The following is a 24,309-nucleotide window of genomic DNA, read 5'->3' as shown; positions in this document are numbered from 1 at the left end:
GCTATTCTCCACCAGATGGCATCCGCTGTCCGTTCGCTCCCGCTTGACGTTTCCACCTATTGTTTACAAAACAATCTCACGTGCGGACCTGTCACGGCACCAGCACAGCAGCGCCCGGCAACCGCTCGTAAAGTCAGCTGCATTTCGATAGTTTCTAATTATTGCTAGTAATTTCATTCCCCCTTGCCAAATGGAAGGTAATGCCGCACCGACCGAACCGCCGGTGTGCAACATCGACAAGCGACCGGAGAACCAAACGTACATTTCGGCATGGCGTGACAGGTAATTATTGCGCCCCTCCTTGTGTGGATCTGTTGTCTCAACCAACAATCCCCCCACTGCACTCTCGATCGCAGGTCCGAGTTCCAATCGGTGTATGAAAAGATATTCAACTCCCGCCCGGACGACATCGAAACGAAGGAGGAGGCGCTCCGGTGGCTCAAGATGTGGCGCACCCGGCAGATGAAGGAGGTCCCGATCTGCGTCCGCTGCACGTTCCAAATACTCGAGGCGCAGGTGTTCGATCTGCGCAGCCAGCGGGCCGCCAGTGACGAGGTGGGCAACGCGATGGAGATTAAAAACATTTACGCCGGTGCGTTCACGCGCTTCATCAACTTTCTCACCGAGGGCGGGGGCACGCGCAAGAAAAGCATCGCCGACTCGGTGCGCGAGATCGGCATCGAGACGTACCTGGTCGAGCTGCGGCATCTGTGTGCGCATCGGTCCGTCTCGATCTCGATCGACGTGTTCCGCCGGTCGGCCCAGTACTGCATGGATTGGCTGAAGCGGGCGTACTGGCAGCGGGAGCTGTCCGGCATGCAGCCGGTCAGTCTGCCCACGCTGAAGTACTGCTACGTGGCGGAAGATCAGCTGCCGGACATGAGCGTCATCCTGCGGACGTACGACGCCGTGACGGCGGCACGTGTCCGACGAGCGTACACGCTGGAAATGGCCATCGAGAGCGTGGGGCTGGCCGAGGCAGAAACGAAGCTGCTGGAAGTGCACGCGCAAGAGCATCGGTCCGTCCGGTTGCCGGTGATCGTGCGGCAAACGGTACGGTTGCTGAGGGAATTGCCGCTACCGGCCACCCAGACCGCTGTGAACGCTGTGTGCAAGGCCGTGCTTGAGCACTGTAGGCGCATGTTTGAAGATGCTGTTCGGTACGGGGACGACGAGCAGGTACCCTTGGGCAAGATACACTCGGATCTGTTCCAGACGCTAGCGGCCATGGGCTGTCTGCAAACGTTGTTCGAGCAGTTGATGGTGATCTGCGAGCAGGAGCAACCGGTCACCGCCACCGGCAAGGAGGATCAGCGCCCGTGGGCAAAGTATTGGGCGCATCGGATCGCATTCGCGTACCAGCTGCTGAAGGAGTTTAAGAAAGCGTGCCGCACGTGGCCCGCGGAACGGTTGGGCCGGTTCGGTGGTGCGCAGCGCAATCTTTTGGCCAAACAGTGGTACGCCGGACGGTTAAAGTCGGCCGTCGATCAGCATCTAATGTTGGGATTTTCCGTCGACTGTCCCTGGCACATGAAGCTGTCCCGGGCGTACGTCCTAGCGCGGCTAACGGCAATGAACGAGCACACCAAGGACATTGTGCCGGTGTAAGTGGCTCCACACGCAGATTGAAAATAATAATAATAATTAATATTGTCGCTCTCCTTTGCTTCTCCAATTTAGACTACTTACCCTACTGGAACCACCACTTTCGCCGTCGCAGCAGCAAAAGATTCGCAAACTAACGGAGGTGTACAATTCGGACGCTCTTCCTACAACTGGCACCAGCGGAGCCAAGGGGAAGGCAAAGGGCTCTGGCAATGAGACGAAAGACACGGATGCGGAAAAGGTTTACACGGCGGACGATGTGATGGAAGTGGTGGCAAAGAAGCGAGCACACTGCAAACCGATGGAAGTCGGCACGTGCCTCAGCAAGAAGGTGAAACGATACGGCCCGTGGACCGATCCGGACGTAGAGGTGGACTGGAGTACCTATCCGCTCGGGTCGTGTCCCACGTAAATGTGTAAGAAAAATACATTCTTAAAATTGGCAATCCACCATCGGCTAATAAATAAAAGTGAAATTTAATTTAAAAATTAAACACCAGTTCCAATTTGTTTTGCTTCACACTTCTCCAAAATTCAAACCAAAACGACAACTGAAGCTGAATGACGTTTGGGTGGGAACATTTGGTGTTTCGTTTAGTGATGGGTAACGTTGGCAAAAAATCCGGAGTCGACTCCGATCCGACTCCGACAAATTCGGAATCGACCCCGGAAGATAATCAACCTTGCATTATTCGGAGTAGTTCGGTGTCGTTCGGAGTCATCCGGAGTCGTTTGGAGCTATCCGGAGTCAATCGGAGTCGGAGTCGTTCGGAGTCGTTCGGAGTTATTGGGAGTCAGAGTCAGCCAGAGTTGTTCGGAGTCGTCCGGAGTCACCCAGAGTCATTCGGAGTCGGAGTCGTCCGGAGTTATTGGGAGTCGAAGCCATCCGGAGTCGTTCGGAGGTGCACGGAGTCAATCGGAGTCGGAGTCGTCCGGGATCGCTCGGAGCCGTCCGGAGTCGTTCGGAGTCGTCCGGAGTTATTGGGAGTCAGAGTCACACGGAGTCGTCCGGAGTCACCCGGATTCATTCGGAGTCGGAGTCGTCCGGAGTCGTCCAGAGTTATTCGGAATCGACCTTTGAAACAAAAGCTTGTAAGCTAAAAGCTTTGCCTGATCACAAACACATTAAACCACACGGTGACTCCCATCAACTCTAGACGACTCCGGCCAACTCCAGACGACTCCGACGACTCTGGACGACTGCAATTCCGAATGAATCCGGATGAATCCAACTCCCAATAACTCCGGACAACTTCGAACGACTCCGAACGACTCCGAACGACTCTGGACGACTCCGAACGACTCCGGACGACTCCAAACGATTCCGGATGACAGCCGATCCGACGCCGGTAAACTCGGAATCTACACAGGAAGATAGGTCCGCCCTGCATTATTCAGATTCGTTCAAAGTCGTTCGGAGTTGTCCGGAGTTATTGGGAGTCGGAGTCGTTCGGAGCCGTTCGAAGTTGTTGGGAGTCGGAGTCGTCCTGAGTTGTTCGAAGTCGGCCTTCGAAACAATAGCTTTTAAGTGCACGTGCAAAGTGAAAGACAAAAAAACGTAGCGAAATGAAATGCCTGATCACAAGCACATTAAACCACACGGCTCGACTCCGATCGACTTTAGACAACTCCGAATGACTCCGACTTTGATTAACTCCGCCGGATTCCAGACGACTACGAATGACTCCGGACGACTCCGGACGACTCCGATGACTCCGGAGACTCCGACTCCGAACCACTCCAAACGACTCCAAACGACTCCAGATGGCTCCGGGCGACTCCAACTCCGGGCGGATCAAGTGGTTCCATTTTGCCGGAGTTGAAATCGGACTTACAATGGTCGCAGTCGGATCGGAGTCGTGGGTGCCCTCTAAAGAGCACATCACTACAGTACCTTTTTTTTGCTTCTCTTCCCCATCAACGTGTGCGTTGAAAATTCGTTGAAATTCGCACGAACAAAAGCGTTCTCAAAAAGGCAAAGAACCACGGCGTCGCTACACGATCGCTCCTGCAGACATCGAAAAGGTGATTAAAATTGTTCACAAAACCCGAATTTTCATCCTATTAAACCTTAAATTCCTGTTTCTTTTTAGTGTAGGAGAAAAAAAAACCCCCCGATATGGAGTCCAACTACCCGTCGCGCATGCTGGAAGTGTCCGTCGCCCAGATGTGCCTCACAGTCGGCTGGTCCAGGACAAAGCCATCCGCCCTCACCTATTTGGCCGCCCTGCTCGAGCGCTATTTGCGCAAAATCGGCCAGCTTTGCATGGGCTCGGCCGAGCTGAACAATCGTACCGCCGCCAATCTGAACGATCTCGCCTTCGTGTTCACGTATCTGCGCATCGATATGGAGCACCTCGAGGCGTACTGCCGTGAGGTGACGTCGAACCCGCTGCCCAACCCGGTACCGTTCGTGACCGTACCGAACAGTGGCCACCTGTCGCGATTGCCATCGTTTTCTGTGCCGCGGGACGAGCTGAAACGGAAACGACCATCGGCCGCTGGGAATGGCGAGTAAGTGTGTGTGTGTGTGTGTCCGTCGGTGCAGGAAAGGAAGGAGTCTTAAACGCGCGCGCAGCTTATGAATTGATCCCACCGTAGTGTACGCATCTTATTATCTCTCTCTCTCTCTTTTTGTAAAATGCTTCACACAAACGCATTTTGTGTGTTTGTTGGAAGTCGTACAATAAACGACGATCCACAAACGTTCCATTTTCCTTTTTGTACTATACACCAGTAAAGCGTGTGTCCGGCCCGCCCCACCCGGCAAAACCCCCCGTTCATTCCGTGGCATGTGCCTGCCATACCCTGGACTGTAGCACGTGCAGTATCCCGCGCAGGATGTCATTTTTGCACTCAATGCCGCGCTGTATCTCCCGCAGCGTGACCAGCTTTTCCCGCTCGATCAGCAGCCGCTCCTGCTCGTAGTCGTTGAGCCGCCGGAAGCGCTTCCGGTGCGGTGCCTCCTCCGTCTCGTCCAGCTGCTGCTGGTGGTGGTGCTGCTGCTGCTCCACCGTCAGCTCTTCCTCCTCTGCAGCCTCCTCCAGCAGTACCGGTTCCTCCTCTTCCTCCACCTCCTGGAGCTGTTCCTCTACCTGCTCTACCTTCGAGGCGGACGCTGCCGCCGCCGCCTCCTCCTCCTCGCCGCTCTCTTCCACCGGTTGGGAAGGAATTTCCAGCTCCTGCTCCTCCTCCTCCTCCTCGCCCATGGGAAACACGGTCACGAGCGTGTCGGTAAAGTCTTCCCCGGCCGCCAGCACCTGCCCGACGGTGGCCGGATCGAGGTGCGCGTGCACCACGTGCTGCTGCCCCGCATGGTGATCGTGGTGCTGGTGTATGTGATGATCGTGTCGCGCGTTGTGATGCTGATGATGATGATGATGATGGTCTTCCTGTTCCTCTTGCTCCTCGTGCTTGTGATGGTGGACTGCGGCGGCAGGATCGCCGTAGCTGTACGCCGGGATGCCGGGATCGTCCAGTATTTGCTGGAACTTTTCAAAGTACGCCCACTTGGGGCGATTGCTAATCTGCCCGGTAATGGCTTGCTGTTGCATTTTGGCTCGCACCTAAAAAAAATACCAAGGAGGTGAAATTGCTAACCATTGCCACTCATCAACCCCTCTTGCCGCGCTCACCTGTTCGAATGTTTGTTTGAGATTTCGAAACTTTTTGTACGCAACGTCCCACTCGAGATCGTACGCGTAGATCTTCTTGAACTTCATGCTGATCTCCGCCCACAGGTCCTTCTTTTTGTGCTTGCGATCCTTAAACTTGTCCTTCAGCAGATCGTACTCGTGCAGCAGCAGCAGGCAGCGCTCGTGCGTCCATTTGAAATCGTGCTGGTGCTGTTGGTGGTGGTGGTGGTGGTGCGAAGTACTGTGTCCGCTCAGCAGCAGCATCGCCGCGGTGGACGCGCTCACGGCCGTCGTTGCCGCTGCCAGCGCCGCTTCCTCCTCCATGGCCGGGGCCTACCGGGGGTGGCGGGTCGTCGTCGTCGTCGTCGTTTTTTTGGTGGGGCGGGGGAGGACAAACGGCAGCACCAAAATAAAGCAAACTCTGCAAAGCAGGATGCAGATTTCCAGCACAGCACAACACAGCACAAGTTTTGCTGCGGTTTTGACAGCACCTTGCGAAGGTGGGACGAGAGAGGGAGAGAGAAGGCGTGAAACAACGTGCGGGAGAGAGCGAGCGAGAGATGCAAGAAAAAGGAACAGCAACAAGCACTGCGTAGTAGTATCCGTTTGCCACTAGAGGGCGCTAGAATCAGTGCACAGATGGTTTGAATTTATTTGAATTGTCCGTTCAAAACGGAGAAACGTTGTAGATTAGTTGCTTTTAGTCGACAGGCTGGAAATTGGTAGTAAAGACTGTTGTTGATAAGTAATTTAACTCGTATTAAAAAAAATTTAAATACATATTTATCATTGAGACTCATGATGTAATGGTCAAAACATCAGTTTCAGAGGAGTTTTAACATAGCTATAAGATAGGATAAGAATGAGGGAATTGATTAGATTGTAGATTGTAAATGTGAATCATTATCTTGTTCTCTATAGCTGAGTTTTTGTTTTCTATAGATCTCACTCAACAAATGCCCCGAAATTCGTTTTTCAGAGATAGTTCTTTAAAGAAAACATCTCCGAGAACTTCGTATCCAGGAGGCTTGTAGGTCAAATCCAGAATGCAATAGCACTTCAGAGTCAAGGAACGTCAGAAGCTACTGAGCAAGGAGTTATTGAAGACGAACAGAACATTAGAGATCATCAACAACATCAAAATCATTTTTAGATTGTATTGACGTTCTTGTAAATAGGCAAATGGTAGCATTTGGACACAACGTGTCTATAAAATGAATTAAAAATAGGTCCAAAATGATAAGAGTGGTCACATTCTGATGATATGTCAAGGATACTAGACAGGATATACCCGTCATGTGTTCAAGCCCCGAAAGGACCGTGTCCCCTTACGTAGGACTGACTATCCTGCTATGGGTAATCAACAAGTCACTGATGGCGAAGCCATCTGATGGTTCAGACAACGGGTCTTGACCGACATCGGTTGTTGAGCCAAAGAAGAAGAAGAAGAAGAAAACAGGAAGCCTCGACCATATTTATGTGATATTGGTAGTGCCGTCAGGCTGCTTAAGAGCGGCTGCATGCAGACCTCTACTAGATGAGCCCGGAGATGCATCAAAGATCGTGGAAACGCACCAGCTGATCATATGAATGTAATCATGTGTAAGTAGAAAGAACTACCAGAGGAGTGGATGTTTGGTGCCACTCACACAGTTTACAAAACATATAATTTTCATCTCGGCAGTCCTTAATGTATAACATTCTCAGTAGATCCTACAGAAGTGATCATAGAACATCTGATCCTTACAGACCACCAGTACATAGAGTTCAAGCGCGTCCTACCAGACTAATAGCTCGGAATGGAGCTTTGGAAGATAATGTAGGCGGAACCACTTTACTGTGTAGTTGAACCGGCTGTTTAGAGGGCACCAATGAACGGAATTTGAAAAGTGCAAGGATAGAGTATCTTCCGGATGTCGGAATCTTCCGAATCTCACAGAGGTCTTAGGCAAGGTGATGGACTCTCGCATCAGCAGCTAAATCCTTGAAGACGCCTTGTACAGAGGAATCGTACATCGTCTTCGAAACCGCACGAAATGCAAGATCTTCGTGAGATTACGCAGGATACAAACGCTTTGGGTTAGTTTGAGCGAAGCATCCTCCGAATCATCTTTGGCGATGTTTTCAAGGATAGATTGAAGAGCGGAAGAATGCATCTCGAGCATGCTGAGAATCTGTACGGCGAACCGCCGTACTATGGCTAGGTCATGTTTTGGTCATATCATGACGATAGGGAAAGCCGGTAGATTACTATGGCTAGGTCATGTTTTGGGGATGCTGGACCTCCAAGAAGACATTCGTCAATGATCCTCTGTTAGGCAGCGACTAGATATAGTGGATATAGTGGATTGGCTGGATCCGATGTAGCAATCCTATGGAGATCGGGTTGTACATGAAGCCAAGAGTCATCGACAAGAGTCATTCAAGTCATCGACAAACAGAAGACCACCACGCAAAGCATGATGAGTTATTGCATACGAGAGCCTAAAACGTATCTTCTTTCCACAGGTTCCTAGTGAACACTACAACGCATTGCGTACAACCAAACACAGTTGCGTATGCTTCAATCATAATCCATTTATTTTCTGTGTACCTTTTTTTTGTAAACGAAACCTTAACATATACAGGTATTATTAGTTAAGATACCAATATAATATAATTCATATATATGTATATATAGATAATTAATTTATACCAATTGTGGTTTGCAGTTTTTCTTCCACTTCTACCGTCTTGGTTTTTGTGTCTCGTGGCGTCCACTTCTACTCCATTGATTATCCCCCCCACAAAATCCCATCATATTCTTTCTTCTTCTTATCTTGTTTTTACATTTGATAACCAATCTTTATTAGCTGATTTTTCTTTACCTCTCTCTCTCTCTCTCTCTCTCTTTCTCTCTGTCTGTCCTTTCCTTTCTCCTATTGGTGGTGTTTGTTTTGTGTAATTGTTAATGGGCATTAGTGGTTTGATTTGTTTTTCCTTTTCTGTTATTTTTGTTTTGAGTTTCCCTCTTTTAATTTACATTTTAGAGCTTCCTACTTTTCCGTTTGCAAATATAGCAAAAAAAAAACAAACAATTTGTCTACCACTTAAATATCTCCATTAACTTTCATCCACCTATGCCCAGTCGCCGGTTCACCCACACACACAACACCAAAAACGGCTCCGGTTTTAGCTATATTATGTGAGTTTTTCAGTTTGTTTGTTTGTTTTGTTTAATTTCGAAAAAATCTAACTGAGAATTATTTTGACCATTCTGCTCCTTTTGCTTTCGAACCGCTCTTTCTACTTTACTCCCTCCCATTTTTGTTCATATTTTATAATTTTGTTTGTTTTGCTTCTGTTGTTCTTCTCTCTACCTTTCTACATACAGTTAAAGTACAAATTTGGCCTAACAAATGATGGGCTTCTTACACTGTGTTTTTTTTTCTTCTCCCCTCTTTTTTTATCCTTTAATGATGCAAAAAAGTCTGTTTTAGTCTTTCATTGATGCGCTCTTCTCATTGCTCTTTCTCTCTCTCTCTTTATCATTCTCTACCAAAAGAGGGGGTGTTTCACCACCAATGAGTACGATTTCATACTTGTTTTCTACCGCTTCTTTTCTTGTGGTTTTGCTTTTTTTGTTTTACTCTACTATACAGGGCTTCGCTTAAACTCCTTCTTTTTGTAATACAACTTTTTTCACACCATTATTCTTTGTTCCCCACCTATGTTTTGCTTCCTCTCTTTTTCTCTCTCTCTCCCCTCAGTTAAAAAGAGGTTTTTAGTAACACATTTTGTACAGTACATTTGATTGTGTTTTTTGTGTTGTTTTGTTTATGAGTAAATTGTTTACTTTCTTTTTGTTACTGTCACTTCCTATCCACTTCCTTTATATGCATTAGGTTTTATATATGTATAGCATTACAGTTTGTTTTGTGTGTATCGCTTGTTTGGGCTGTGGTGTGATGGAGTCGGTAGTTTTATTCTTTTTTGTTAGTAATTCACTACTTAAAAACGTTGTTTTTTTTTTACTATTCACTACTTAATATTTCTTGTTGTTATTTTTAGTTGTTGCCTTCTCTTCACTGCATCAATACACACCCTTCCTCCCACTTGTTTGCACTAACTGCATTTGTTAAACTACTTACACACTATGATGATATCGCCTACCAGGGGTATGAGGAAGGGAAGTCATTTATGTACATGTTGTCATTCACATTATGTGCATCCTTTTTCCCCCACAAAATGGGGGAGTGAGTGGTGGTGGGAAGGGGAAGGGAGTGTAGTTTTAAATTAATTACTTGTTACAGAGTGTGTGAGTGAATTTGTGTGTGTTTGTGATTTGTTTTACTTGTCTTTCCTATCAAACAACTACTATAAGGCCTTGGTGGGGCCCCTAATATTCCTCTTCTTGTTTGCCACTGTGTGTCGTCTGTCTGTCCACTCCCTTTCCATACGTCTAAGATATTACAATAAGTGTGTGCGTGGTTGCGTGCGCCTCTATGTCACCGCAAAAGGGACATCGAGCACACACACGGCACACACACCGTTCTTCGCTTGCGCGAGAACAGAGAGGCAAAAGGGGGGGTTGTTTTAAGGGGAGAATTGGTTTGCTCTTTGTTTTGCAATCATTGCACACACACACGCACACATTACAAGATTAGGTGGTGGTGGTCGTGGTGATACATAGATATAGAGTATATAAATATAAGTTATCGAATAAATAATGTTTCACAACAACAGCAGCTCCTGTTTTTGCCCCGCTTCCGTGTGTGGCAGCATTGACGATAGCGGCGGCGGCAGCAGCAAAAGCTGATCCCCACACGGGAAGGGAGGGGAGTGGTTGGTCAGAGAGTGTGTGTGTGTTTCAGTAGTCGCGATGCGTTTAAATATCTCTTAAAAATTACTGATCCTTACAAATCTTTTAAATCACGACATCGCGCGCGTGTGGGTGTGTGTGTGTGTGATCGTGAGTAAATCGTGAGTTTTGGTGAGTGCTTTTGCTGTGGTGGTAATATATGAACCAAGGTCTGCTTTTGCTCCCCTATGTATCTATCTACCCCACAGTACCTAACACAACACACTACGACCCTTAATAGCAAAAAATGTTTTGTTAATCGCTTTCTATTACCTACAACCTTTGCGGGAGAAATATCATTCCTCCCGGTGTCCAAGGGTGTTCGAGCTTTGATTTTAAATGATGATGATGATGATCATGATGGTGATATTCTTATTCGCGATGGAACGTTACTTTGAGTATGCGAGAATTGAATGCCTTAAAAAATACAGGGCAACACACACACCTTTAGTGTTCTCCCTTCTATACACGCTAACACCTTTCTCTCTAAAACCGCTGTACAAGCGCACTTCAGAGCTTCGATCGGATTTTGTTTGTTTGTTTTAAAGAATTTGTCTTAGGCTAGCTCTAGCTCTTTCATTCTCATTCTCTTTTTTTATGTCCAGTTCGCTTGTTTTTTCCACGGAAGTTTCTGTTTCTGTTTTCTGTGCACAATTTTGGTCATTTGATGCGTGTGTGAAGGACAAATGCGATTGAGAACCTAAAATCAAAAGGGGGTGAAAAACAACATTATACACTGCTGGACCCTTGTACTATCGCTACAACCGAGCTTTAGGCTTTAAAAGTTTGGGTTTAGTTAGTGAATGTTTCTATGTAGAAGCAGCTTGTGCTGCACATGGATGCTTTCAACACATGAGATGTTGTTATTACTGTTTCCCCTGTTACTACTATTACCGATTACCGTTAAATTACCGTTAATCGGACAGCTTCAGCGCTCCTGTTTGTGTGTGTTTCGGTTGGTTGGTTGGTTGGTTGTGTATACTACAATTAATATTAGCTATTCACTTACATACTACTCATCTTCCTCCTATTTCTCACTAAACACTGCTCCTCTTCGACCTCATCCGTCATACCCGGAAGCTTGCTAGGTCTTGTCGGTTCAATTAAATTACCACTTGCACTTTATCTCAACCATCGTTTGTCGGCCACCTTTTCAAGAGCAGCGCCACACATTGGCTTTTGCGGTTGGCTTCACCTCTCCTTACAGAAACATCCAAATGCTTCTCATTTTCACACTCCTCGAAGGCATGTCGTATTATACACTCCCAACACAGCAATAAATTAAACGGAGTGCACCTTTCCCCCCCCGGGGGCGTGTGTACATTCTTATCCCACTTTTCCCACAATTGACATATTTTAACGATCCGTGTACGGGTTGGGTTGCGAGACTTTGGAGTTAAAAACGGGTTCGTCGCCTGGTTTGGTGCCTGTTTTTTTTTTCGACGGTGACGGTGGTGGTGATGGTGTTTTGTTCCTTATACTCTTTCCCATAGTCGTCGAAACGAATTTTGGGTTCCTCAGTAACGAATCGTACGCTTCTCGTGCGCGGGGGCTCTGGGTTTTTTTGTAGTTTACAATAATTTTAGCATCATTTATTCTGTAACTCATTTTCCTCACTCGCTCTCTCTCGCTCTCTCTTTGTTTGTTTGTTGCACGTAACTTTCAGACTTTCAGGGCGGCTGCTTGCGGCGTGAACGTTTAGAGGCTACCACACTGTTCTCGTATTATTTTTCCATTGAAACCGATGTGTTTTCTTACAGTAGGAGAAATGGAGCGGGGGGTGGGGACGAGGAAAGCAAATCAATACTGCGCGGCGCGGGGGTAAAACAATATTCCGAAAGATATGTGTTTAGAGGCTATTGACACGATATAAAAAGAAGGGATTTGAGAGCTAACAATGCTTTCGTAGATCCAGCGTAAAAAACAGCACAATAAAAAAAACATACTTAAAAATGGCATATTATAATAAATACTTTAGAAACATTACAATTACTTCACGCACTGAGAAAAGGAACGGTCGTGCCATTTGGAAACAAAAACACATTTACAAAATTGTCTATTAAAAAAAAATCTTCCATACGAAAGAAATTATAAGGGTCAAACGGGGACGATGGGCACCTGTCTAATGACTCGGTCGGCCTTCGGCATTTCCTATACACCCATTTAAAACTGAAAGCATTGCACAAGAAAGTTAACAGAAAAATATTGCTAATTATGATTATAAGAGGGTTATTAAGAGGGAAAATCGTGAAAAACACAATCTTGTTTATGGACAAACACAATAATAAGTTAAAAAAAGTGCTAAAATTTGCTCCAATTGTGCACGGTGAGCACCGCTTTTAGACCCTTTTGTGCCTTGAAGCCTGTGAGATGAAGCCTTTGATGAAGCAGTTGATGTATAAAAATGTAGCCCGCGCAGCACTGAGTGTAATTGTGTGGGGTGCTGCTGTTCGTTACATGTGGGGGGGGGGGGGGGGGGGGTGGAGGGGCAAAGCGAAAGGGGGCGTTGTGTGTATTTTTGGCCCTTTTTCCGGTTCTCTCCTTTCTTTTATCTAATATCACAGACAGATAAAGACCGTCAGGGTCAAGAAGATCAAGGGTCAGAGTGATCCAAAAACGATGATGCGGTTGCGGTGGTGAGTCGATTACTGCCATACGCGCGTTGTCTCCGCCTGTTTGCTGCTCCTTCGTACACTGTGTGGTGATACTGTCCGGATTGGGTTTTGATGGTGGTGGTATTGATGATGATGATGGATCCATTTTGTTTGGAATGCTTGCTTTGCTCTCTCTTTCTCTCTCTCTCTCTCTCTCTGTCTCTTACGCCAACGCAGCCGTCATGTGGTAGAGCTGCATCAGCACCTGCACGTGTATCGGCAGGCAGGAGAGCCGATCGTGCGTGTTCGAGTCCATCGCCAGCCAGGACAGCAGGTTGTAGCCCTCGAGCACGTACCGCAGCACGTCGGCGGTAATGTTCGAATCGAGCGGATGCTCGGTGGACGATTGATTCTGCTGCAGCGGATCGTCCGTGTTCTGCAGTATCGTCGGGCTGTGCAGATGCAGCGCCGTGCGCAGAAACACCGGGCACACGTTCTCCATGTGCGGGCAGGAGGACCAGAACCATTCCGGCATCCGGCCGGTGGGGGCCGTCGACACAAGGTACCCGATTGCTAGCGGCTGCTGTAGCACCAAACCGACCTGATGAGTTAGTGGGGGGAAATAGGAAAGTTTTCGTATATTAGACACGTACAAACATGACGCAAATGCAAATAAAGCTTGACGTACCTCTTCCGAATCTTGCGACCCGTAACCGTCACGGGATCCAGCACCCTTGGAGCCACTTTCGCCCGGGCTCTGCTGATTGCCTTCGAACTGTGACGGGCTTCCCGGTCGCGAGTGTGGCATGTTGATCTGCTGCATTGGCAAGTCGTCTAAAATAGGGGAATGATTGACGCGGCAATTATAGCTTTTTCCCCTCTAAGAAAATCATTTTTTTGCTGCCTTTACTTACCCCAACACTTGAACACGTCCATCATGTTGATACCATCATCATCGTCGTCCCCATCCATGATCACCATGTTGAGATCCTCGCCCAAATCCAGCTCTCCGATCACGCTGAACGACGCCTGGGCAGACTGTGAGAATAACAAAAAAAAGACATTTTTTCCATGAATAGTTATTCCTTTTTAACATTCCCACACTCCGTCCCTTTACCTGTGCTTTGGCACTGGTCGGAAACACCAGTATGTGCGTGCAGGTCGCATCCTGCGGCGTCGACAGCGGCGACTGCATCGACCGCTGGCTGAACCGCTCGTCCGGCGTGAACTGATCCGACATGACGCGCAAATCCGAGTCCGGCTCGAGCGTCACCAGGCAGGCGCTCAGTATGCTCGGCACCGCGATCGGATGCATCAGCGAACACTGCTCGCAGATGTCCTTCAGATGCTTGGACGCGCGCTGCAGGTTCGGTTTGCTCAGCAGCCAGCTCCAGCCCTTCAGCTCGCCGTGCCCGATGCGCCCGATGCGCCCGACCACCAGCCGCCACGGCTGCACCGTTTGCGAGATCAGCCCGAGGATGAAGTCCATCAGCTTCTGCAGCCCGTACCGCCTGGCCGAGGCACGCTTTCGCCGACCCCGGTTCGGAATGTCGATATTGATCGTGACCGTTTCGAGAAACTCGCCCCGATCGTCGGTCGCCACCGCGAGCAGCCAGCTCTGGTCCTCGCTCAAACAGTAGCTACAGTACATGATGGAGCACTGCTGCTTCATGCTCGTCTTGCCGAACGATTCCGTGTTTTCGCTCTTCTCGCAGGATCGGGCCAGCACGTACGGCGGTGTGTACAGTCGGTACGGGACGCGGTTTTTGTCGTCCTTGCGCTTGATGAACTGTTCCGCGTTGGCGGCCGTCCCGAACCCGGTCAAACTTTTGACCGTGTTCATGTGGGCGAGGTACTTGCGGCTCTGGGAGAAAACGCTCAGCGCCAGGCAGCGCATGTGGTCGCTGAGGCGCAATCGGTTGCGGTTGCGCCCGAGCTCGAGGATGCTTTCCAGCGAGATGATCTAAAAATGGACGAATAAGAAGGATACATTTTTAGTAAAGCATAACTGGATTGGATTGTGTTTAAATGTACGTTTAGTGATCGATTGGCATATATGTTTAAAAAAAGGATTTATTTTACGATTTTTTATTGATTTTTTTTTACTTGCACTAACAAAACGTTAATTTCGAACTTTCAATACAGCGTTTTCCAGGTGTTCTCATAGCTGTGGGACACTTCCTTGACGCTTTCTTGCATGAAATGAACTTAATTAGTGGGAATTAGACTCTATAGCATTCTTGTTAGACAAATCCAATCGGAATTTCCAAGGAGCCTGTCCGAAAATGGTGCTATTCCAACAGAGTCCAATTTCCATCATATGAAGTTCACTTCCCATAAGAAAGAGTCAAGGAAGTATCCCACAACTATAAGAACCCCTGGAAAACCCTGTAATAGGATACTATAAATCAGTAGACAACATTTGACACCTCTATCAGTCGAACTCTAACCGTGGTAGCCAAAAAAACTGAAGCAACTTCGTTCGGAAGCGTCTTGGCTAACAATCAGAGCATCGAAAGAAAGCCCAGATAATGGCGGACGACCCGGAGCGATAAGAAGCTCCAAAGTCACACCAAACATTCACTTTCTCCTGCGAAGGTTAGCTTACCTGCACACTGATATTGCTGCGTATCGAGTCCGGGACGGCGTTCAGAATGTTCGAGTAGCACCGCAGCAGCGACAGACAAGCCAACCGTTCCACGTCCGGCGAATCGTTACCGCAGGTGAACGGTTCCACGATGTACAGCACGATATGGGGCGGATCCTTCCCATCGTCATCGATCCGCATACCGTCGGCCGGACTGGCGGAGGAGGTATTCAGCTGGTCGCGATTTTCCGAATCTACAACGTAAAAAAAAAGAAAAAAAAAAGGATTAGAATTAATGAGGAAAACGATCGCATGGGTGATCTTAACGCCTACCGTGATCAAACTTGGGCGTGTTCGGTGCCTTATCGCCGGGCTGCGATGAATCCGGCGTACTGGGCGGCGGTGGTGGCATCGGACTCTGTCCCGGTCCGTCGGGCCGGTTCTGGCCCATCGCATTGCCACCCGGCTGGCCCATCGAACCGCCGCCGAGCGAGGAAGCACCAGCCGCACCGCCCCCGAGCGAAGCCGAAGCGGACGCGGAAGACGACGTGTGGTGATGGCTCTCCGGCGGATCGAGCAAACTCTTGTCCGACGGTACCTTGGACAGGTACGGGGCGAGCTGCTGCTGACACGTCTGAGCGTACAGCCGCAGCAGCTCGTTCAACCCGGAAGAGGAAGAGGAAGAGGCGGACCCTGCAGTGGTGGTGCCATTTTTGCGCTGCTGATCCACGCCCATGTTCGTGAACCACTCGTCCAGGTTGGAGTTTTGCGTTTCCTTCAGCACGCGCTGGCTCCCGACGCGCAGTATCCCGTCCCAGCCCTTGATCGGCGTGTGCCGCCCGAGCTTGCACATCTCGTACGTGGTGCTGAGCTCCTTGAAGTAGGTGCGCACCTTCGCCACCACGTAGTCGTTGTCGGGGACGATCGCGACGTACGCGACGTCGCGCGGGTACGAGTACGGTTCGAGCAGCAGCTTGTCCCAGTAGTGGAGCGCGTACGGTGCCAGCGACAGCCAATCCTTCTCGTACCCGACGATGAGCGACGGGATCGGTTGCGGTTCGCACTGGCCCGTACCGCGCCCGGCCAGCCGATGGAACTGGCGCCACGTGAGCGGCCCCTGTATCGTGTACGGTGCGTCCCAGAGCCGGGTCGTGCAGCGCTTGTGGAAGGCGTCCTGCAGCAGCGGCTGCATCGACTTCATGATGCGCACAATGTCCTGATTGCTCTTGGGGCCACCGGCCCGCAGGAACGGCCACTTGTGCACGTTCATCTGGCCGCGCAGCGTTCCGCCCTTCACGAGCGCGCCCGACGACGACTGCTGCTGCTGCTGCTGGTCGACATCCATCTTGCTCTCGTTGATGGCTTGCAGCCGGCCCTGCTCCAGCGCCAAGCTAATCACATCGTTCGCGTCCACATACTCGAGCAGGTGGACCGCTCCGTTCTCGGCCCCACGGCCAAACAGGGGCCCCCGGTACCGGTTCACCGCCCGGTGGATGGAATTGCTCGAGCTCTGCACCACGGAGCACTGCTCCCGCAGCAGATCCATCACCTTGAGCGTCAGCGGCAAACTGTCCCCGCCAGCAGCGGAGGAGGAGGAGCCCCCGGCGGAAGTCGCCAACGCTCCGCGGTCCGCGTCCTCCAGCTTGATCGCTTTCGCCGTCCCGTTGAGAAACTCGAACAGCGAGCCGTTCTTGTGCACGGCCGGATCCTCCGCCATGCCCGTTATCTCCATCTCGTCCTCGTAGAACAGGCCGGCCCGGTGCGCCATCCGTCGGTTGACGACCGCACTGAACCCGCACTGGCAGTCGATCGGATCCTCGTCCAGGTAGCCATTCTGCAGGCTGTCCGTGTTGATTGTAACCGCCGCGCTCTTGTCCTCCTGCCGGCCCACGGCCGGGGAGCCTAGCATGCCGGCGCCGAAGGCACTACTGCTACCACCCAGCCCGAGATGGGCCAGCGCGCTCGCCTTACTTCTTCCGCCCGCCGGTCCGGGCGTCGTGCTCGGCGTCGGTTCGGCGCCGGCCGCCGTCACCGAATCCATCCAGTTCGTGCCGGGCAGCGCGAGGTAGAGGCCACTGTCCGCGCCCCGTATGTTGCCCACACACTTTGCGCCCGCATTGCACACGCACAGGGTGCAGCTTTTGAAGTTGTGATCGCGGAAGATGTTCAGCGCCGTATCGTACAGCAGCACGTTCACGAGCAGTGCGTTCGTTTCGATGCTGCGGCTGCCGGCGGGCGTACCGGTCCCGCAGCCGACACCGCTGGAAGAGAGCGGCGGATGGACGGTCCCAGCACCGAGGGGGCCACTGCCCCCCGTCGAGGACGGGGTCATGGGACCCCGGTTGGAGCCGGGCCCGCCGCTGTCCACCCCGTCGAGCGGGTACTGCTTGCTGTGGTAGGAGGAGGGCGTCGCGACAGAATTGGCCGGACTGGCGATCGCCACATCGTACGGGGGCGGTGGCAGCAGCGGCGTCGTGCGCCGGAAGCTCAGCGAACCCATCGGGTTCGGGCTGCCGGCACCGCCGAGCGGCGACGGGTAGGGCAGCGGGCAGGATCCCTGCGGCGTTGGCACGCGCATCGAGCCGCCGGGCGTGGCGGGCGAAATGGGCGACATGCCCTGCCGGAGCGGTACCGGGATTCCGCCCATGCCACCCGGGTGGAACAGACCGCCGCCCGAAGTGCCGGCCGGCGAGGGGGAAAGCATACCCGCCCCACCACCCATGATGCCCCCCGGGAGCGAGTTCACCGACGGGGGGCGCGAGTGGGGCTGCGATTGGGCGCCCTGCGACGGTGGGTTCGAGTACGGGTGGGCGAGCGACCCGCCGTTCAGGCCGCTCAGCCCGCCGAGCAGCGAGTTCGGGGTGCTGAGCGGCTGCGGAACGGTCAACCCTCCCACCTCCTGCTTGACGATGGGCAGCAGCCCCAGCCCAACGCCCAATGCCGTGGTGGTGGGACCAGCAACGCCCAACGGCCTTCCCGTGCCTGCTCCAGCGCCGCCTTGGCCACCGCTTTCCGGCTGACCGTCGGGTTGGTCCTGCTGCTGCTGCTCCTGCTTCTGTTCTCGCTCTCGCTCGCGTTCGGCTTGCTCGCGCTGCTTCTGCTTTTCCCGCTCGGCCGCCGCCTGCTCCTTCTGCTTCTGGCGGGTCGATTTGTACACCAGCCCCGCGACCGTGCTGGTCGGGATGGGCGGCATCACCTGCTGGCTCGGCAGCGACGGCAGCGGCGCGTACTTGGACGAGCCCACGTACGGGCAGATCGGTGGCGGGAGAAACACGAACGACCAATCGTCGATCGGTTCCTCCTGCGGGCTGCCCAGGTTCGGTATCGGTGGCACCGAGCTCGCTCCACCACCGTTACCACCACCGCTACCCGTCCCGGATGAAAGTGACATCTGCAGGTCGACCAGCGTGTCGAGCGCGATCGAGCCGCCGTCGGACAGACAGCCACCGCCCCCGGGGCTCGAATTGGGATGTGGATCTAAGCTCGGCGGCGTGGGGAACATCTGCGACAGCTCCTTCGGGCTCAGCATGCCACTGTTCACCGAATGGTGGTTCGAGATGGGGAAGCGTTTACTCTCCTCCGAGAAGCCCCCGCTACCGCTACTGCTCTTGTTCGACCCGGGCGGTGTGTTGTGCAGATCCGGATCATCGTTGAACGGGCCACCGTCGTCGAAGATCTGGTTCAAATCGTCGATCGATGGCTGCAGATCCTGATCGGTCAGAAAGATCGAACCCTTGTCCTCCTTCTCCTTCTTTATCTCGTGCTCACCGAGCAGCGCACCGTCGCCCGCACCACCATTGCCCGCGGACGCTCCGTTACGGTCGGGCGTACCACCGTTGGCACTGCCGACCGCCGTACCGCCCTGACTACCGTCGCAACCGATCTCCATCTTGATCTGGCCGAGCAGCGGCGTACAGCCGGCACCATTGTTCGGTGCGCCATTATCACTGCCGCCACCGGTTCCGGGCCGACCGCCGCTCAGCGCTTCCGCCAGCGCTTCGGACGCTTCGGCCGCACCCTTCATCAGCATTCCATTGGTGCCGATGCCGCCGTTAGTGCTATTCCCGCTGCCAGCCAAACCGGGGCCGGATGCCATCGTGCGGCTGTGCTCGTTCGCGTACAGGTCGAGATTGCGTATCTTCTTCACGAGCCGATTCTCTTCCGCCGCCAGCCTCATCCGCTTTACCGGATGGTTCATCCTGCAAACAAAAAAAAGCAACCAGGTTTAATCAAACGAAACTCTTGCAAACCCACGCGCGGCATCCCCCCGAACTCACCATGCGTCGACGCACGTGTAGTCGTACAGCAGCTGCGACGTGCTGGGAATGTCCTCGCCCTGCAGCGTCTCGTAGTCCTTGCAGAACAGCGACGGCCGCTTCAGCGACTGCAGCATCTGCAGGATCGATTCCCGCTTGCTGGCGAGATTGTTCGCCAACGCCGTCTGGTGCGCCGAGCTGAACACGCTGTGGATGCTGGGCGTCATCGGTACGCCGCCGCCGCTGCCGCCTCCGCTGCCAAGCGAGCACGAACCGCCCGCCCCGAGCGACGACTCCGACCGCACCTTCAGGCTGCCGATGCCTGAGGACGACAGCGAGCTGCGGGGCGATGCTTTCAGCGCACTGAGCGAGTTGCTGCTGCTGTTGCTACCGTTGCTGCTGCTGTTGCTGCTGCTGCTGCTGGACGAATTGCCCATCAGGTTGGCGCTAGCCTGCTGCTGCTGTCCTCCTTCGGTAGTGCCGCCACTGCTGCCTCCGCCACCACCACCACCACCCGGATGGGAAGGTGTGTGGTACGGGGAAGCGTTGATGCTTTTACTATCGTGCTGATCGGTTGGCGTCGGGGCCGGCGTGTTCTTGTCCAGGTGGTCCAGGCAGGGCGTACCGGGCTGCACACTGCGCGGGTTGTTCGAGGCAGGTGGATGGGGTGACATTGTGATGAGCTGCAGGGAAAGAGGAGAAAAGGGTTATAAGAGGGACCAAAAGGACATAAGTAAAAAAATCTCGAAAGTAAACCTACCTGATCGCCGGAGGGTACGGAGGTTGGTTGCGAAACGGAGGAAGGTTGCATCGGGGACGGTGCCGCGCTGGCGGGCGAACCTTCCGACGGCAGTGGATGCGAGTCACCGATCGACATCGGATTGCGACAGTAGGAAGGTGGGCCGCCGTAGGGCGTTGTGCTGCCGGGGGCAGCGCCGGTCGTATTGGAAGCTCCACTGTTGCCACCGCCACTGCCGCTGTTTGCGGCACAGTTTTGGTTTGATCTGGAAGCGAAAGGGAAATGGTAGAAAATTAAAAAAAAAACACGAAATAAACAAAATTCTTCCAAAAGTTCAATTTAAATTTAATTATTTCAATGTATGAAAACCCCTATTACAATGAAAGGAGAGGTAAATTAAGGCTGGTGATCATGTAGTAAAATAACGAAACATGCAAAACGATTGATCTCCATATCTCCACGAATATATGTACATGTTAGTAAAACAAAGACTACAGTATGGATGCACTACGGGGAAAGATTAGATAACGATAACGATTTTGTACGTGATACGCGTGACGTTTCGATGAAATTAGACCCTTGCGAAAACGTGCAGAATGGATTTGCAGACACCAACAGCTGGAGGAAAGAAGCTTTTTGGTGGGTTAATGATAAGAAAGAATAAATCCGTTTGCCGTTTCTTTGGAAATGTGTGATTGATATGCTTCTCTGCTGCCGACGATACCACCCAATGGAAGCTGCAATACTCCCTTTATAGTACTAGTAGGACCTGTAGAAAATGGACGCACGGCGAAACGTGGTGAGTTGATGCGTTAAACAGGAAGCAACGATGATGTGGGGAGACATTTTCTAGCGTGAATATGATATCGGTGTGTGAACTAGTGATGTGCTGTCTGAAGCACACTCACGACTCCGATCCGACTCAAACAATTGTTAATTCTAATCCGACTTCGGCAAAATGGGAGCCACTAGTTCCGCCCGGAGTCGTAGTCGTCCGGGTAAGAATCGTTCGGAGTCCAGAGTTATAGTCGTTCGGAGTCGTCCAGAGTCGTCCAGAGTCGTCCAGAGTTGTTCAGAGTCGTCCAGAGTCGCCCAGAGTCGTCTGAAGTAGGAGTCGTCCGGAGTCGTCCAGAGTCGTCCAGAGTCGTCCAGAGTCGTCCAGCGTCACCCTGAGTCGTTTGTAGTCGTCAGAAGTAGGAGTCGTCCGGAGTCGTCTGAAGTAAGAGTCGTCCGGAGTCGTCCAGAGTCGTTCGGAGTCTTCCCGAGTCGTTCAGAGTCGTTCAGAGTCGTCCGTAGTCGTCCATAGTCGTCCGTAGTCGGAGTCGTCCGGAGTCGTTCAGAGTCGTCCTGAGTCTCCCAGAGTCGTCCAGAGTCGTCCAGAGTCGTCCAGAGTCGTCCAGAGTCGTCCAGAGTCGTCTGTAGTCATCTGAAGTAGGTGCCGTCCGGAGTCGTCCAGAGTCGTCCAGAGACGTCCGGAGTCTTCCAGAGTCTTCCAGAGTCGTTCAGAGTCGTTCAGAGTCTCCCAGAGTCTTTCGGAGTCTTCCAGAGTCGTTCATAGTCGTTCAGAGTCGTCCAGAGTCGTCCAGAGTCGTCCAGAGTCGTCCGTAGTCGTCCGTAGTCGTCCGCAGTCGTTCGTAGTCGTCTGTAGTCGGAGACGTCCAGAGTCGTCCAGAGTCGTCCAAAGTCGTCCAGAGTCGTTCAGAGTCGTCCAGAGTCGTCCGGAGCCATCCGGTGTTTTCAGGAGTTCCTGACGCCGATTTCGGACAATTCCAGACGACTCTGACTCCCGACGACTTCAGACGACTCTGGACAACTCCGGGCAATTCCGGCCGGCATCAGACGATTCCGTACGACTCCGAATAATGCTCGGCGGACCTACCTTCCGATGTCGGTTCCGACATTGTCGGAGTCGGATCGGAGTCAACTCCGGATTTCAGGCAACTGTACCCATCACTAGTGTGAACTTAATGATCAGAACATGTATGTGTGTGTATGTGTGTGTGTATAAGGAACTGTTCAAGCGTATGTGTATGTAAAGCTTGCTCTGGTGGCGTGGTGGTGAGTCCATTTGCCCGCAAATTGACCGACGGTGGAGGAAATAGGTTACAAAAAAAAAGCAAAGGACAAAGTGTTTTGGCGGTGACGCAAAAAAAAGAGAGATGTTGTGAGGAGAGAAGGAGTGGGGTGGAGATGAGTGCTTAAAAAAACTTCCACCATCCCCCGGTACCATTTGCCTGTTGAGGTTGTTGTTTGCTTATGCTATAGGGAAAGGTGTAACCAACCTTAAGCACGTGTCGGCCAGTTCGAGCGAATCGGCTGCGCTGTCACCGGAAGAAACGGCTCCAGGCGAGGAGGCGGCGTTGGCAGCAGCAGCAGCAGCAGCGGCGGCCAGGGCGGCAGCAGCAGACAGGCTCAACGGTTCGGTGCCGGGACGGAAGAGCGCCTCCTGCGGAGGTCGCTTGTGGAAGGCAACCCTTTGCGGCCGGTGGTGATGATGGTGGTGGTGGTGGTGATGGTCCTTCGTCGATTGATGGTGATGGTAGTGGCTGCTACGGCTACTACCACTACTGCTGCCAGGGTAAGTGATCGAGTAGGACGATTTCGGGTGTGGATGCAAAGACCCACTACCTCCGGCGGCAGCGGCACCACCACCTCCGGGCGATGAGATGGAAGTGTAGCTGCTGCCGCCGGTTGCATTTGCCGAGGAGCTGCCTGCTGCACCGATCGTGTGCTGCTGCTGCTGCTGCTGCTGCTGTGTTCGTCCACTTGCCGAGGATGAAGCGGACGACGAGGCCGATGACGACGAGGAAGATGGTGGTCGCTTGCAACACCTGGAACACAACCCGGATACACAATACACATACGTAGGTACACGGAGAGCAGGGCAGGAAGCAGCAGTAAGGGGGGGGGGGGGAGAGGGAGAGAACACGGCGGCAAGAAACATTCGCGCAATGTGCAAGCGTACATACACACACACATCCCCAGATGGCATAGAAGAGCATTATTAATAGTATTATTCGCGTAAAAAAGGATTGCACAGACGCGGTAACGTACATACACGCGCACGATGGGTAGACACGGTAAAGATAAAGAGAAAAGAGAGAGAGAGAAAGAGAGAGATAAAGAGAGCAAGGAATAAAAAGAGAAGAAGAGAATATATAAAAAACGAGAATACAACAAATTAAAGAGCGAGAAAACGAGAGAAGAAAACGAAAATGGACAAAATACAAGGTGGCAAAAGCAACGAAACAAAAAAAAAGAAACAAGCGAATCAATGAAACACACATACACACAGAAACGTACACGTAGCGCGTGTAGCAAGATTTCGAGCGGGAAAACAAGGATGCGAATGGTAAATGAGATGGTGGTGATGGTGCGCGCATGGGAATGGGGGGAAAATGTGTGGAAAATTGTACGCTTCATTTCAAGACTTTCTTCAAAGTAGAAAATGTAATAGAGAATACTAACAAGAAGAAGCTTACTTTGAACAAAGAAAGTAAATTTAAAATTAAAAGGCAATATTTTCTGTTCCAAAAGTAACAAAACGTGGAAAGCTTCATAACAATTAGTGATGGGAAAAATGAAGTTTTTGTCGGAATCGATTCCGACTAGCTCCGCAGTTTTCTGGAATCGATTCCGAAAAGCAGGTCCGGAATCAGTTTCCGGATTCGTATCCAGATTCGGAATCGACTCCATAATTAGTTCCGAAATCGGCTCCAAAATTGATTTCGGAATCGGAATCGGTACCGGAATCGGAATCGGTTCCAGAATCGGAAGCGGTTCCGGAATCGACTCTGGAATCGGAATCGGTTCCGGAATCAAATCTGGAATCGAATCGGAATTGGCTCCTAAATTAGAATCGGCTTCCAAACGGAGTCAGTTTCGGCATCGCCATAAAAATAGGCGCTTGGGACCAATCATACTACGTATTGATAACCGCAAAAAATCAAAATTTACTTGTAAAAGATCCATTCTCATGGAGATTCCCGGACTGATTTCGCTTCTCAAACTTATTTTTTCAATTTAGGAACTAATTCACATTCCGGAGCTAAT

General features: G+C 51.6%; 4 protein-coding genes across 13 annotated transcripts in view; 2 read left to right on the top strand and 2 right to left on the bottom strand.

Moving 5' to 3' along the window:
• Positions 1-59: 59 nt before the first annotated feature.
• Positions 60-2,094, top strand: LOC1277045 (uncharacterized). The gene is made up of 3 exons (XM_316473.4): positions 60-282; positions 357-1,604; positions 1,681-2,094. The coding sequence occupies exons 1-3, from the start codon at positions 191-193 to the stop codon at positions 2,015-2,017; spliced, it is 1,677 nt and encodes a 558-aa protein (XP_316473.3). The 5' UTR covers positions 60-190; the 3' UTR covers positions 2,018-2,094.
• Positions 2,095-3,762: 1,668 nt separating this feature from the next.
• On the top strand, positions 3,763-4,964 carry LOC133391295 (transcription initiation factor TFIID subunit 3-like). Its single transcript, XM_061644310.1, has one exon. It carries the CDS (start codon positions 3,773-3,775, stop codon positions 4,121-4,123), a length of 351 nt encoding a protein of 116 aa, XP_061500294.1. The 5' UTR covers positions 3,763-3,772; the 3' UTR covers positions 4,124-4,964.
• On the bottom strand, positions 4,185-5,762 carry LOC3290161 (LIM domain-containing protein A). Its single transcript, XM_557111.3, has 2 exons — positions 5,241-5,762; positions 4,185-5,171 (listed from the first exon to the last, which is right to left on the bottom strand). Exons 1-2 carry the CDS (start codon positions 5,562-5,564, stop codon positions 4,386-4,388), a joined length of 1,110 nt encoding a protein of 369 aa, XP_557111.2. The 5' UTR covers positions 5,565-5,762; the 3' UTR covers positions 4,185-4,385.
• Positions 5,763-7,799: 2,037 nt separating this feature from the next.
• The window catches only part of LOC1277044 (mediator of RNA polymerase II transcription subunit 13), a 58,205-nt gene continuing 41,695 nt past the window's right edge, over positions 7,800-24,309 (bottom strand). For 9 of the 10 annotated variants that reach the window (XM_061652698.1, XM_061652701.1, XM_061652699.1 and 6 more), the window contains exons 7-15: positions 22,539-23,087; positions 20,278-20,521; positions 19,539-20,200; positions 15,595-19,460; positions 15,283-15,515; positions 13,792-14,637; positions 13,589-13,712; positions 13,363-13,508; positions 7,800-13,275 (exon numbers count right to left, since the gene is read on the bottom strand). In XM_061652698.1, the coding sequence (XP_061508682.1) occupies positions 12,898-13,275; positions 13,363-13,508; positions 13,589-13,712; positions 13,792-14,637; positions 15,283-15,515; positions 15,595-19,460; positions 19,539-20,200; positions 20,278-20,521; positions 22,539-23,087 (7,048 nt within the window). In that variant the 3' untranslated portion in view covers positions 7,800-12,897. The remainder of the gene's footprint in view (positions 13,276-13,362; positions 13,509-13,588; positions 13,713-13,791; positions 14,638-15,282; positions 15,516-15,594; positions 19,461-19,538; positions 20,201-20,277; positions 20,522-22,538; positions 23,088-24,309) is intronic. The other variant, XM_061652707.1, reaches the window with a different exon arrangement.

This window comes from Anopheles gambiae, chromosome 2 (genome assembly GCF_943734735.2).
Source record: "Anopheles gambiae chromosome 2, idAnoGambNW_F1_1, whole genome shotgun sequence".
Classification (NCBI taxonomy): Eukaryota; Metazoa; Arthropoda; class Insecta; order Diptera; family Culicidae; genus Anopheles; species Anopheles gambiae.
Note: the sequence above shows the minus strand (reverse complement) of the source record. Positions and strands in the feature narration are given on the sequence as shown.